A 15,524-nucleotide genomic window follows, 5' to 3' on the forward strand; every position below is an offset into this window, starting at 1 on the left:
CAACCACACCAGCCACCAAATGACCCAACCAACCACCACACCAACCAACCACCACACCAACCAACCAGCCAGCCACCACACCACCACACCAACCAACCACCACACCCAACCAACCACACCAGCCACCAAATGACCCAACCAACCACCACACCAACCAACCACCACACCAACCAACCAACCAGCCACCACACCAACCAACCAGCCAGCCACCACACCACCACACCAACCAACCACCACACCCAACCAACCACCACACCCAACCAACCACCACACCCAACCAACCACCACACCCCCCACCACACCAACCAACCACACCACCCACCACACCAACCAACCAACCACCACACCCAACCAACCACACCAGCCACCAAATGACCCAACTAACCACAACACCAACCAACCACCACACCAACCAACCACCACAACAACCAACCACCACAACAACCAACCACCACAACAACCAACCACCACAACCACCAACCAGCCACCAAACGACCCAACCAACCACCCAACCAGCCATCAAACGACCCAACCACCACACCAACCAACCAGCCACCAAACGACCCAACCAACCAACCAACCAGCCAACCAGCCACCAAATGACCCAACCAACCAACCAACCAACAACGCAACCAACCAACCACCAAACGACCCAACCAACCAACCACCGAACGACCCAACCAACCAACCAACCAGCCACCAAACGACCCAACCAACCAGCCAACCACCCAGCCACCAAACAACCCAACCAACCACCCACTCACCAACAAAATAAATAACAAGTGAACCAAATAAATAACACCCACCCCTTTTTTTTCCTCTTATATTTATTGTTCTTTTGGGAGGCACAATGGGAATCTCAGCTTTTGCTCATTTTCTTCTTCCCTCGCCAACAGCGGGTACAGGTTACAATCCACAATCAGTACCTACTGAAGGTCTCCAATTAAATTGATATCTCCTGATAATAAAAAGGTGCACGTGCCAGACAGCAGCGGCAGCTGAAAGAAAAATAGTTTAAACAATATTTGCTTCTAGAGCTGCACCGACTGCTATTTTAAGGCAGGTTTGGTGAAAGTTTAACAGGCAATTTCCTCAGGAAACGAAAAGAATTTTGCCTACATTATCCCTGATTGAAAAGAGGCTTTCACAAAATCCTTGATCAGTGCGAAATTATATTGGCGTTACGCTTCCTTTGCTTCGAAAGACATTGATTAATCTTTTTGTTCGGAATTCAGACTTCCCGGCTATTCCTTTACCTTGCAGGAATGGCACAAAATGAAGGCGGCGACGTTTTATCGCCGCAAAAGGCAGCAATTTCTCAGGAAATCAGCGATTTGGGCAGCGTTGGAGTTCCCAGCGTCTCTCAGGCCGTGTTCTCGATGACAAGAGCAATTCCTTGGCCGCCGCCAATGCAAGCCGACCCAACTGCGTATTTCCCACCACGACGCCTGTACGGAAAAAAGAACAGTGAAAATTATTTCTATTTATGAAACGACAGTCGCTGTTGTCCTGATTGTATGAAAGGAAACTAGCTAGCAACTAAGTACTATTAAATATGATGGTTTAGGATGAGTCTTGCATCTGGGTAGGAACAACCCCAGGTTCCAGTGTAAGTTGGGGAATGAGCTGTTGGAGAGCAGTGAAAAGGGAGCTGGGGGTCCTGGGGCCAGCAGGGTGAGCATGAGCCAGCACTGGGCCCTTGTGGCCAGGAAGGCCAATGGTACCTGGGGTGGGTTAGAAGGGGGTGGTCAGTAGGTCAGAGAGGTTCTCCTGCCCCTCTGCTCTGCCCTGGGGAGACCACACCTGGAATCTTGTGTCCAGTTGTGGCCCCTCAGTTCCAGAAGGACAGGGAGAGAGTCCAGCGCAGCCACCAAGATGCTGAAGGGAGTGGAGCATCTCCCAGGTGAGGAAAGGCTGAGGGAGCTGGGGCTCTGGAGCTGGACAAGAGGACACTGAGGGGTGACTCATTCATGGGGATCAATATGGAAAGGGGGAGTGTCGGGAGGATGGAGCCAGGCTCTTCTGGGTGACAACCAGTGATAGGACAAGGGGCAATGGGTACAAACTGGAACACAGGAGGTTCCACTTAAATTTGAGAAGAAACTTGTTCCTGGTGAGGGTGTCAGAGCCTGGCCCAGGCTGCCCAGGGAGGCTGTGGAGTCTCCTTCTCTGCAGCCATTCAAAGCCGCCTGGACCCCTTCCTGTGGAACCTCAGCTGGGTGTTCCTGCTCCATGGGGGGATTGCACTGGATGAGCTTTCCAGGTCCCTTCAACCCCTGACATTCTGGGATTCTGTATGTTGTTCTTTTTCTAGAAAAACATCATCCAACCTCAACCGATGTTAAAATATTTCCGTAGAAAACAAGGTCTGGCTTTTTTACCATCAAGCAAGCCAAAAGAGACAGAATTTCTGAAAGCAGACTAAAAATACCTCAATTCATGAACCAGATGAGCTGTGATCCGCGATCCCGACGCGCCCAAAGGGTGACCTATGGCGATGGCACCTCCGTTGACGTTGGTTTTTTCAGGGTCAAGGCCCAAAACCTTTTCGACAGCTAAATACTGCGGTGCGAACGCCTCGTTCACCTGAAACACCAGAGAAACGATAAAACCATTCGCCTCCGATTTTCCGCACAAGTTGTCGGCGACGCCTGCACGCATGGGATGAAACGCGACGCGGCCTTTTTCTTCTCCAGGTCAATGTTAAAAATGGTGTTGATAAAAGCGTATGCAGGCATTGCACAGATTGCCAGGCCAAGCTATGAGGAGTAACCTCACGTTCACGTTTAAATTCCTTTACCTCGACCAAATCCATGTCCTTCAGGGTCAATCCTGCTTTCTTCAGAACCTCGGTGATCGCAGGTACAGGGCCTGTTGGGAAATTGTGTGCAGAGTTAGTTAAATTAAATTAAAACAATAATAAAAGCTTATAAATATGTAAGAATAGGTTCATAAAGTCTCATCTGACTCAATTCCATGAGCCTCTATGCAGGCAATGAATCCAAGAAAGAAAAAGGCTGTTCTGGAGTTGCCGGACATGTGTTTAGTTACGGTTATTGTTGGTTTGGTGGTTTAATATAACGGAAAATCCTCTAGGTAATAAAACTAACAAGAAAATGTCCCTTTAGACACAGGTCCCAGCCAAATAAAGCCAGTAAGATCTTTTTCTTTTGAGAATATTAGAGAGTTTGGCAATAAAACCGTTCTCTGGAAGAAAGTTGCCATTTATCATCTTAGCTTGAGCAACTGAAAGGGGTGCATGGAGCCAAAACGCCTTCAACAAGCGGCGAGGAAGACAAATCAGAGCTACACATTTCATTACGGGAATTAAAGCTTATAGAAATTAAAGTGAATTTCAGGAGAGAACTGGGTTTAAAAAACATTGAGAGGAAAAGGTGGGGGACTAAAAGAGCTAATGTTATAGGTACCACACGTAGCCCTTCAGCCAAAGCGAGGAGTAAATCGGTCCCTGTGAGTAATGATCTGTAGTAAATACACAAAAGCCTTCACTCGGCACACTGCAGCCTCCCTTTCCTTCCTTTGTGATATTTAAACGCTGCTCAACGCTGTTACATCAAAAGTATAAAATCTAAGATGCCTCTCCATCCCTGGGAAAGTGATGGAACGACTTATCCTTGATGCCACCTCAAGGCGTATCAGGGATAAGAGGGTCATTAGGGGCAGTCAACACGGCTTCACCAAGGGGAAGTGGTGCTTGACCAACCTCATTGACTTTTACGAGGACATAACAAGATGGATGGATGATGGCAGAGCGGTGGACGTGGTCTGCCTTGACTTGAGTGAGGGATTTGGCACAGTGTCCCACAGCATCCTCACAGCTGAACTGAGGGAGTGCGGTCTGGATGAGCGGGGAGTGAGGTGGAGCGTGAACTGGCTGAAGGGAAGAAGCCAGAGAGTCGTGGGCAATGGGGCAGAGTCCAGTTGAGGCCTGGATCCAGTGCAGTGCCTCAGGGGGCAGTACTGGGACCAGTATTGTTCAATATATTCATCAATGATTTGGTTGAGGGAATAGAGTGACTGTCAGCGAGTTTGCTGGTGACACCAAGCTGGGAGGAGTGGTGACACTGGAAGCTGTGCTGCCATCAGAGACCTGGACAGGCTGGAAAGCTGGGCAGGGAAAATGGAATGAAATAGAACAAGGGCAAGTGTAGAGTCTTGAATCTGGGCAGGAACAACCCCAGGTTCCAGTGTAAGTTGGGGAATGAACTATTAGAGAGCAGCGTAGGGGAAAGGGAGCTGGGGGTCCTGGGGCCAGCAGGGTGACCATGAGCCAGCACTGGGCCCTTGTGGCCAGGAAGGCCAATGGTACCTGGGGTGGGTTAGAAGGGGGTGGTCAGTAGGTCAGAGAGGTTCTCCTGCCCCTCTGCTCTGCCCTGGGGAGACCACACCTGGAATCTTGTGTCCAGTTGTGGCCCCTCAGTTCCAGAAGGACAGGGAACTGCTGCAGAGAGTCCAGCGCAGCCACCAAGATGCTGAAGGGAGTGGAGCATCTCCCAGGTGAGGAAAGGCTGAGGGAGCTGGGGCTCTGGAGCCACAACTCACCGATGCCCATGATGGAAGGGTCGCAGCCAGACGCGTGATACGCGACTACTCGCGCCAGAGGAGTAAGACTGTGCTTCTTTAGGGCCGATTCACTGGCAATGATGACAGCACCAGCTCCATCGCACACCCCCTTGGAATGAGAGAGAAAAGCATCTTAAGTGGAGAAAAGAAACCCTGACGCTTGAGTCCAGGACATTACTATTTAACAGACAATTAGTAGCGTTTATTCAAAACCATGGTCTTCCACTATTCTGTGGATTACGAGAGATAAATGTAGGTGTCTAATTCATTTCAATGGTTTAGAAGCATTTTTGCCACTTGAAGCCTCCCTTACACTGGAAACATCAACCTGTAGACTGACAAGAACACTATTTATGGTGTATAATATTAATACAGACACCAACGCTTATTTTGGACAGGAATTATACAATTACAGTGGTACTTCTGGCCCAAAGAACATTAATCAATCGATTAAGGTAATGACTGTAAGAGGAACAGCGATGCTAAGCGCTCTGGGTAAGAACAAAACGTGGTTTGGACACAGAGGATACTAAAGGTGGTAAAAGATGAGCAGCAGCCTCATGCCTGCTGATTTGTAAAGCAAATATTCAGTAATCATTGCCCCCAAAAGAAAGCAGAAGGGCTAATCCTACACAGGCAGCAACTGCATCATTAGAGGCTGATGAGGAGCGTTAAGGACTCACTAAAGGCCCAGCGACAATCCACAGAACCAAATTATAGGAGCGGACTGAAGGATCCCCTGCCATTTAGAGGCCGGGAGGGTTAATCCTGGCCATTTAATTCCAGAATTAGACTTGATTTTCATCAAGAGCCAAATGTGGTTCAGTGAGACATCAACGCGGCGACAATGAATTTGGAGAGCGCTCAAGGTGACGCTTTCAGGAGCCAAGGCCTTGATGTACTCACCGAAGCGTTCCCGGCAGTGACCGTCCCGTCCTTTTTAAACACACACGGGAGCTTTGCCAGCTGTTCCGGGGTGGTCTGGGGTTTGGGGTGCTCATCCTTTTCCACAGTTTCTTTCCCCTTTCTCGTTTTCACTTCAATCGGTGCCATCTCAGCGTTAAAGTAACCGGCGTCCTGAGCTGTAAGCGCAAAAAGGATTACGCCGAGATGCACAAGCTACATAAAACGTACAAACCGTTCCAATCAGTGCTAAAAACAGATTAGATTTGAAGTTATAACAGAAACGCTTCCATTCTTAAATTGACTGACCAGCTTTACACCTCTGTTGGGTTTTGAGAGCGTATCGGTCACAGTCCTCCCGCGTGATGTTGTATTTTGCGGCCAGATTTTCAGCCGTAAGCGCCATAGGGAGTTTAACGTGCGTATCTGTTAGGCCGGCCCACAACGTGTCTTCCAGCTGCATGAAAATTGGATAGAATATTATTTATTATTAACATTTCTCGTTAGCCAGCGCCTTCTTGGAAACTGGCGGCGCTTTGTAGAATTAACTCGGGTTACCTACAGGTATTTTATTTGAATTAAAACAAATTTATTGTGAAAGTGTTGTGCATTATTTTAATTAATCTACATTGGGCTCTAGTGTGATTCTTCCCACTCACAACCCCGAGAGGTTTGGGAAAGCCAATGATTCTTCGTATTTCACTCCTGCATAAACTATTTATTAGAGATCTATGAGAAAACGCATCTGCCTTTCTGTCGTAATAGAAAAACAGTGTAGAAAAAACACCGAAATATCCTAATTCAGCATTTTGATGTTACACAGAATGGACTGGGTTGGAAAAGAGCTCAGAGATCACCAAGTCCAACCCTTGGGCCAACTCCAGTCCGTTGACCAGATCATGGCACTAAGTGCCATGGGCAATCTCAGGTTAAAAACCTCCAGGGCCGGTGAGTCCAGCACCTCCCTGGGCAGCCATTCCAATGCCTGACCACTCTCTCTGTGAAGAATTGCTTTCTAATCTCCAGCCTAAATTTAAGTTTAAGCCCACTTGTCCTATTGCTGAGTGCCTGGGAGAGGAGCCCAATCCCCCCCTGACTAGAACTGCCCTTCAGGTGGTTCTAGAGAGTGCTGAGCTCACCTCTAAGCCTCCTCTGCTCCAGACTGAACAAGCCCAGCTCCCTCAGCCTCTCCCCGTAGGGCTTGTGCTCAAGTCCCTTCCCCAGTCTTGTTGCTCTTCTCTGGACCCGCTCCAGCACTTCAATCTCTTTCCTGAGCTGAGGGGCCCAGAACTGAACACAACACTCCAGGTGTGGCCTCCCCAATGCAGAGCACAGGGGAAGGATCACTGCCCTTGGCCTGCTGACCACGCCGCTTTGGATACAGGACAGGACACCATTGGCCTTCTTGGCCACCTGGGCACACTGGTGGCTCCTGTTGAGCTTCCTGTCCATGAGTCCCCCCAGGTCCCTTTCTGCCTGACTGCTCTCCAGCCACTCTGTGCCAGCCTGGAGCGCTGCAGGGGGTTCTTGTGGCCAAAGTGCAGGACCCGCCACTTGGCCTTGGTGAACTTCATCCCATTGGAATCCAGATCCCTGTGCAGAGCCCTCCTGCCTTCCAGCAGCTCCACACTCCCTCCCAACTTGGTGTTGTCAGCAAATTTGCTGCTGATGGTCTCAATCCCCTCATCTAAATCATCAATGAAGATGTTCAACAGAACCAGAGCCAACCCTGACCCACTGAATAAATGGTGATTAGCAGATCCTGCTGCAAATTTCCCACTGTATTCACTATGGATTTAACTTCAGAAGATAATGGCGATGCATTTAATTGCAATTGATCACTTTTAGAATTCAGAGAAGCTTACAGCTTGGAGGTATTTATTCTCTACTGGTTTATTTACCCATTTCTACCCTCAATAGCTGTAAAAACCAAAAGAAAAACTACTAGACCTTGAGTTCTGCTCCTAATCTGGTTCCAAATCGAATGTTTCGAACTGCGTAAGGAGCCTGGCTCATATTTTCAGCTCCGCCACACAGAACAACTTCGGAGTCGTTAAGGCAAATTTCCTGTTAAGAGAAAAAAAACAACCAGATTTAGGATTTAATTTGCCGGTTTGGTCAGACAGGAACAACCATTTTAGGAAAAGACCTCATCACCTACAAAGCCGCTCGCGCACAGAACAAATTCAAGCTTAGTCATGCGTATATTGATGAAAGGGTATTAAGATCGGGGTCTAATTAAGCGCACAGAACCTAAAAGCTCCAATTCCTAAATGCACCACCAGACAGTTCAAGTTATTTGCAGACTGGAATGGAAGCAGATGAAATTATCTCCATAGACATCAGATGATTAGTTAATAATTACTACGATTGATTTGTACTGAGATGCTTCCTATAGTTACTAAAACCTTTGTGCACGTTTAAGCATCTTGGAATAGAATCTGTAGTTGTGTTGTGTGTCATAATTTTGATATAAGTGGTCAAATTCACCAACAGATTTATTCAGTGTGGCCTTTGCAGAAAGCACTAGAAAAAAGACACTTAAAAAGCACAGGTTGCTGCTTATATAGGTGAGAATATGAGCAATAATCAGGTGGAAGTTGATGCCCAGGAATTCCAACTCACACAAACAGGATCACAAAATGCAACTATTGCACAGCTGAGCTCTATTTCACTGGGTGTTGTGTTCCTTATATTGAACCCAAAATAGCTACGATGATGATTTTTAAGACAAACCACAAAATATGTCACTGTGGAGGCTGAGCTTCTTCACAAAACCATGCAGGACAATCAGAAATCGCTACCAGTGGCAGCTAAAAATCCACGTTAAGCCTCATCCCAAACATGAAGAACATGTTTCGACATATTTTTCTGATGTAAACACTCTGATAAAGGTTATAATCCCAGAATCCCAGAATGTCAGGGGTTGAAGGGCCCTGGAAAGCTCATCCAGTGCAATCCCCCCATGGAGCAGGAACACCCAGCTGAGGTTCCACAGGAAGGTGTCCAGGCGGGTTTGAATGTCTGCAGAGAAGGAGACTCCACAGCCTCCCTGGGCAGCCTGGGCCAGGCTCTGACACCCTCACCAGTTTCTTCTCAAATTTAAGTGGAACCTCTTGTGTTCCAGTTTGAACCCATTACCCCTTGTCCTATCACTGGTTGTCACCCAGAAGAGCCTGGCTCCATCCTCCTGACACTCACCCTTTATATATATCTGTAACCATTAATGAGGTCACCCCTCAGTGTCCTCTTGTCCAGCTCCAGAGCCCCAGCTCCCTCAGCCTTTCCTCACCCGGGAGATGCTCCACTCCCTTCAGCATCTTGGTGGCTGCGCTGGACTCTCTGCAGCAGTTCCCTGTCCTTCTGGAACTGAGGGGCCACAACTGGACACAAGATTCCAGGTGTGGTCTCCCCAGGGCAGAGCAGAGGGGCAGGAGAACCTCTCTGACCTACTGACCACCCCCTTCTAACCCACCCCAGGTACCATTGGCCTTCCTGGCCACAAGGGCCCAGTGCTGGCTCATGCTCACCCTGTTGGCCCCAGCTCCCTTTTCACTGCTCTCCAACAGCTCATTCCCCAACTTACACTGGAACCTGGGGTTGTTCCTGCCCACATTCAAGACTCTACACCTGCCCTTGTTCTGTTCCATTCCATTTTCCCCGCTCAACTCTCCAGCCTGTCCAGGTCTCTGATGGCAGCACAGCTTCCAGTGTCAGCCACTCCTCCCAGCTCGGTGTCACCAGCAAACTCGCTGACAGTCACTCTATTCCCTCATCCAAATCATTGATGAATATATAACTAATATAGATTAAAAAATAAGAGCTTTATACCTGACATCCGTTGGCAATGGATTGGAAACCAGAGCCACAAAGTCTGTTGACGGTGAGGGCTGGAACCGGGACGGGAACTCCCACCCGTAACCCAGCGTGTCTCGCGATATAAATCCCATCCGCGGCGCTCTGTTGGCAGAACAAATAAAAGGGTTCGTTACGCTCTGATTTCTTTAATACTCCGGGTGAAAAGGCAGCGTGGTGTAATTACATCACTGCAAGAAGATGGTGGATGTTCAACCGAAATCCTACTTGTGAGAAGGAGCACTTCAAAACCACACCATCCTATATGATCTGAAAGGGACTAAAGATGTTAAAAAGGAAATCAGTAACTTAAAGAGTCTTATGTTTTCCCTTTTTCTTATGTGGTGAGCACAGGTATGGAATAAAAAATGGTAACAGCACTGTAAGGGATCTTTTCCCAATAGAGAAAACATGTTCTTGGGGATCATACCCTAAGATAATATGAATTATAAAGGTAAAGTTCTGTGCACAATGCTACTGTCCAATGTAAAAAATAATCAACCTACTTCTGCTGAGAGAGAGTTAATGGTGATACATTTAAACTTAATACTTCTAAGGAATCCAGGACTAAAAAGAGAAAATCTATCGGATGGGGAAGCACAACGCAAAAATAAACCAAACGTAATTTCAACGTGAAAAGACTTATTTGGGTGGTGTTGGTTGGTTTTTATTAGGAGAACGCTATTTTTTATGTGAAAGCATTTGTGGTAGAATGCAAATCCCTCCCTCTCTTCTTCATCATGGAAGGAGCAGACACATCTCCCTCTCTCTCTGCTACAGTTTCTTTTGTTTGGCCCCAGAGCACCCTGGCCAGGGCCCTTAGGAGAAGAGTGTGGAGGCGCCAGGGAGCCGCTGGGCACCCACAGCCAGTGTGGGGATGTTTGGAAGCTTCAGGGCCACCCCACAGCCATTGTGGGGGTGCAGAGAAGCTTCTGGAATGCCCACAGTCAGATCTGATCAGGCTATAAAACGGGATTCTCGCCCAGGCCCGCCCCTTGTGCGCAATCTCTTGGAGTTACGCGCTAATACGGTTTAATAAAAGTTGGTTTGGACTCTGTTGTCCCTTAAATCAACCTCTGGGTGCCGCCATGTAAGAAATTTGGACGGCGTTTCTTTTTCTAGGCCACAATCAGTTCTTAAGAAACCCAAAAAGAAGCCGAGATGGCAGCTGTAGAATCACAAGCTACACTTTAGGCTGAAAATCAAGAAGAAACGCTGCAAGTTTGTTCACTTCTCACAAAAGTTGTGTAACTTGGCTCTTCTGGACCCTTGAAACACCCAGGGCAAAATAAGCCCGTCTGCCCTTAATAATGGTAAAGTCAGAATACAAAGCAAAACCAAACCAGAAATGCTCTTTGCTGTGTTGCTTAAAACAAAACCCTAATCCTAATATCCCAATCCTAACCCTAATATGCGGGTAAAGGCAGTTTTGCAATGTTGGTGCTCTGTATATAACAAGCGCTTTGATTGCTTCCAATAATATAAATCATGTGGGTACGTCCCTTAAACATGAAACATAACACTATAAACGCTACTAACCCACTTAATTTCCACCCCTTTGGCTTATTCTTGGCTGCAAACCATAGGTAACTACGTATAGGACCAGAGGATGAATAAAATCGCTGCTGACCAGCGAATTTTCCAAGCTACCAACCTGTATGACGTTGCCGACGATGACGCTGTCGATGATCTCGGGAGAGACTTTGCCGGCGGCCAGCGCGGCCCGAGCGGCGATTTCCGTCAGGTCGGTGGCGCTGAAATCCTTCAGCAAACCTCCGTAGGCCCCGAACGGCGTTCGCTTCGCCGCGACGATGAACACGCCTGCGAGAGGAGTGAGAGTTAGTCAGATAACCAACAGCGAATCCCCATCCTAAGCGGGTGACGTCCTAAATCCAGAAGTAGTTGTAAATCAAACAAATGTGAACGCACACAGTTCAAGATGGATAAGATATACAATATATAGAGCTTTATCAATAGGGTATAGGTATTTTTATCAATGATTTGAGTGCACCCTCAGTGAGTTTGTAGATGGCACCAAGTTGGGTGGGAGTGTTGATGCGCTGGAGGGTGGGCAGGTTCTACAGAGGGATCTGGACCAGCTGCATCAATGGGCTGAGGCCGATTGTCTGAGGTTCAACAAGGCCAAGTGCTGGGTCCTGCACTTGGGTCACAACAAGCCCATGGATGCTGTAGGGTCAGGGAAGAGTGGCTGGAAAGGAGCTGGGGTGTTGGTGACAGCGTCTGGATGTGAGCCAGAGTGTGCCCAGGTGGCCAAGAGGCCACCAGCATCCTGGCTGGGACCAGCACTGGTGTGGCCAGCAGGCCCAGGGCAGCGACCGTCCCTGTGCTGGGACCTGGGGAGGCCAAACCATGAATCCTGGGGGTGGTTTTGGGCCCCTCACGCCAAGAAAGGCCTTGAGGTGCTGGAGCGAGTGGAGTGAAGGGAACGGAGCTGGGGAAGGGGCTGGAGCACAAGTGTGATGGGAGCGGTTGAGGGACCTGGGGGGTTCAGCTGGAGAACAGGAGCTGAGGGGAGACAGGGACACAAAGAAACGGCCTCAGGTTGCGCCAGGGGAGGTTGAGGTTGGATCTGGGGAACAATTTGTTCCCCAAAGGGCTGTGGGGCATTGGAACAGGCTGCCCAGGGCAGTGCTGGAGTCACCATCCCTGGAGGGGTTGAACAGACACATAGATGAGGTTCTTAGTGACATCGGTTAGCGCCAGGGTTGGGTTAACAGTTGGACTTGATGATCTTGAGGGTCTTTTCCAACCAAAATGATTCTATGACTATAAAGCATGCAGAATCAACGGTCAGAAAGCAAAACAAGGAAGATTCCAGAAAGCAACTTGAAAAAAAAAAACAACAGGCCCAGATATTTTGGATCCAAATCCACGGACAAACGCGTTGGCCAGAAGCGGAATTTCAGCTCTGGAAAAGCCGCCTTTGAACCAAACCCAATATCTTGGCACAGCGTCGCTGCTCCCGCGTGCGAAAACACGTGCGCTGCGTTTGTGAACTTTCCCCCAGTTAAACAACAGAGCCACGAAACATCCCCGGTTATATTAAGTAACATTAGAAGGAGAAATAGATACAAGAATGCAGGTGGTAAGCAGCTTGTAAGTGCTGTTTTCAGGTCTGTAATGCAGATTATTTTGTTGGGTTGATTTTCAGGGGGAGGGTTCTCTTCTTCTTCTGTATTTGGATCCCAGGCTGTGCGATTTATATAAAAGAACTGGTCAAGGTCACACTCACAACCTGAATACAATGTTAAAACCTGGAGCAGGCAATTAATACACTCATTATCTGGGGGATAATTTAAGCAAGAAATGCAGCTAAAAGATAGGAGTGAATGGGTTTTGAAGCCATGAAAAGAGGAAAACAAAGTAACACATTATAAATGCGCTGTTGATCCCTTACACTGACACAGTAAATATTGCAAAACTACCAAAAGGCAGAATATATTTCCTCAAAAGAATAAATAGCTGCTAATTTATACATCTAAAAAGGTCACTTTTCAGGGGTTTAAGTGCAAAGGGAGCTCCACAATCACTACAAATATCGATCTCAAGAGGTTACGGTATATTCAGAGGTGTGAAAAGCAGCAAAGGGGGTGATGCGGGGAAGGTCCTGTACCCAGGTTGGGAACAACTGCTCGGAACGGATCCCTCGTATACGTTATATCCATCATCATTTTTCCCTCTTCATTCAACAGATGCCAGCAAATCATTCATTTTAATCCAAAACAATTCTTAATCCATTGATTTGGTTTTTTTTCACTTGGGTTATGCATATTTTTTTCTGGAAAAAAAGCTGAAAACTCTTAATAAATAGCATGTGAACCCCTAATATCTGTAACAAATATCAGGATGAATTAATGAATTTATTTAAGTAAAACGAGCGTGTTCAACACAGTCACTTCAGGAGTAGTTCCCAGCTGATAGATTGAAACTTACAGCAGCCGGTTTTATTTAATTATCCCAAATGGTTTGTATTAACAATAATTTATCGAATGTTCCCTTTGAGACTCCAGCAAATGTTAACGATGCTTGTAAAACAAAGCTTTGGTCACAAAGCTTTGCTGCGGAGCAAACGAAAAGAACTCGTTCTCCTCCCTTTTGTCGCTTATTCGCGTTATTTGCTGAATAGATTGAGGGTGAGGATGGAACTTTGCCCTTCAGCTTTCACAATAACATCTCCCTTTAAAACCTTAAATCTCTAAGGGAAAAAGAAGTGGTATAACCTGTGTTGATTATAAATGAGCACAGAGCCTTTCCCATAAGGACTTTTTTTTAAGGATTATTACTGCAGAGCCTTCCTATTTTTGCTTGATTGGAAAGACACCTCCAAATAAAAGATCCCATGCTCTCCAACAGCTCTAAATCGCCATTAATTAGTATTAACCTACATTACATAGCAAGATTTCCAGAGCCTCTGCAATTTTCCAAGGTGATAAAACATGGGATGAAAGCGGAATACACCGGGATAAGGAAACTTTTAGGGCTAGAAAGCAAAGGTCACTGTGAATCCTCAGCAAACACTCAGTTCAAGGCTTCTTTTAATGAGGTTTTGTTAATCACCCACGGCCAAACAGGCTGTTGTAAGTCTGAAATATCCCTTAACCCTCCAGTATTGCAATATTTCATCAGATCGTCTTTTAAAGGCTTAAAAAACAACTGTTAACCTCCCCAAAGAATTAACTGCGTATAAAAAACATCATTGCAAGAGAGAAGATTCTGAAATAGGCACAGGAAACTAACACCGAACAAAGCTGCTCTGTATTATCAGTTCAGGGGAATAATATGAAATTACACTAATTACACCAAAGAGAATGACAGAATTAAATTACACTAGACAGGCTCTCAGCCCTGAAGCCTCAAGCTGTGATTATATACACGTTATTATTTAAGTACCAGCCGCCAAACAGCAAAACCCTGTCAAACAGATAAAAAGCACAATTTCACCACGCTCCAATTTTGCTTTTAAAGAAGATCGGGACGTATTTATGGCATTTTTAAGAGGCATAACATTTAAAGCGCGTAAAGCGGAAAGCATTTCTTCCCACAAAATGCTTGTTGGTGTTTTGTTTTAACCGTTAGCGCTGACACAGGGGGGGTGGATGTGACAAAAGTTCAAGTTATTAAGTGTCACTTCTAGTCACAGCACGCAAATATGGATAGTTAGCTGACATATAGATGCAATGTTTGCGTATATATTAAAGCTAAGTGGATAAAATCTGGGTTTATTTCTACCACAAGTGGCTTAAGCGCTGCAGCAAGTCAAGCACCGCCCGTCACCTTTACCTCAGACCCGCCCGCCATGACAGAACCAGCCCGGGTCCCGTTGTCCCCTCCGTACCCGGTGGCCACACCACCCTCCCTGGGGAGCCCCACAACCCCCACCCGGTAGCGGGGAAGCACCGGGGAAGCACCGGGGAACCGCAAGGAACCCGCCGGGGTTGAGTGAGAGGAACCCGGCGAGGTTTATGGAGCCTCACCCCTCAGAAGCGCCATGGCCGCTCCGCTCCCGCCGCGCCTGCGCCTGCCCCTCCGCACATTGATTACGCTGGGGGCGGAGTGAAACCACCACTTTTTAAGGTATTTTAAATATATTCCACCCCCACCATCCGCGGCTGAATTCCGCGGGTGCCGTGGGGAAGGTTTTATGGGGAAAAGTTACCTCAGACCCTGAGGGTTCGGCCCTTGGAGCGGCTTTAATGGCGGTTTGGCGCGCTGAGGTGCTTCGCCCTGTTTCCAACCTTCATCCCGTTAAAAGTTGGACTTTTCTCAGAAGAATCCACAAAAAAAGAACCTTTTCAAAGGTGTTTTTGGAAAAAAAATACACGTTGAGGTATGATTTGGGTGGGTAAAACCTAAGACTGTCTGGCAGATGAGTATAATTTGCATACGAAGAAAAGTTGTCTTCATTCAGTTTAAGTTTCATCAATTTTGTACTGTTTTCCTGCAAATAATACAATGTTTGATTCAAAATAATCGTTCAGCAGCTTCCCCTATATAATTGCAATGGTTTAATGAATCTATTCACACAGCAACACGCAACTTTATATTTAAAATAGGCAGATTTTATGCTATTTTTTCCTCTCTCTGCCATTGATTTACCTGGCACCACATCCCCTTCATTCATCAACAACAGCTCAGAAGATTCCACCTTTAATTAGTTTCTA

General features: G+C 47.0%; 1 protein-coding gene across 1 annotated transcript; it reads right to left on the reverse strand.

Moving 5' to 3' along the window:
* Positions 1-796: 796 nt before the first annotated feature.
* On the reverse strand, positions 797-14,923 carry LOC136114726 (3-ketoacyl-CoA thiolase, mitochondrial-like). Its single transcript, XM_065860217.2, has 10 exons — positions 14,838-14,923; positions 10,997-11,163; positions 9,319-9,447; positions 7,438-7,554; positions 5,797-5,944; positions 5,491-5,666; positions 4,564-4,693; positions 2,801-2,871; positions 2,432-2,586; positions 797-1,448 (listed from the first exon to the last, which is right to left on the reverse strand). The coding sequence occupies exons 1-10, from the start codon at positions 14,851-14,853 to the stop codon at positions 1,364-1,366; spliced, it is 1,194 nt and encodes a 397-aa protein (XP_065716289.1). The 5' UTR covers positions 14,854-14,923; the 3' UTR covers positions 797-1,363.
* Between the last annotated feature and the right edge of the window lie 601 nt (positions 14,924-15,524).

Source organism: Patagioenas fasciata, chromosome Z, assembly GCF_037038585.1.
Source record: "Patagioenas fasciata isolate bPatFas1 chromosome Z, bPatFas1.hap1, whole genome shotgun sequence".
NCBI lineage: Eukaryota > Metazoa > Chordata > Aves > Columbiformes > Columbidae > Patagioenas > Patagioenas fasciata.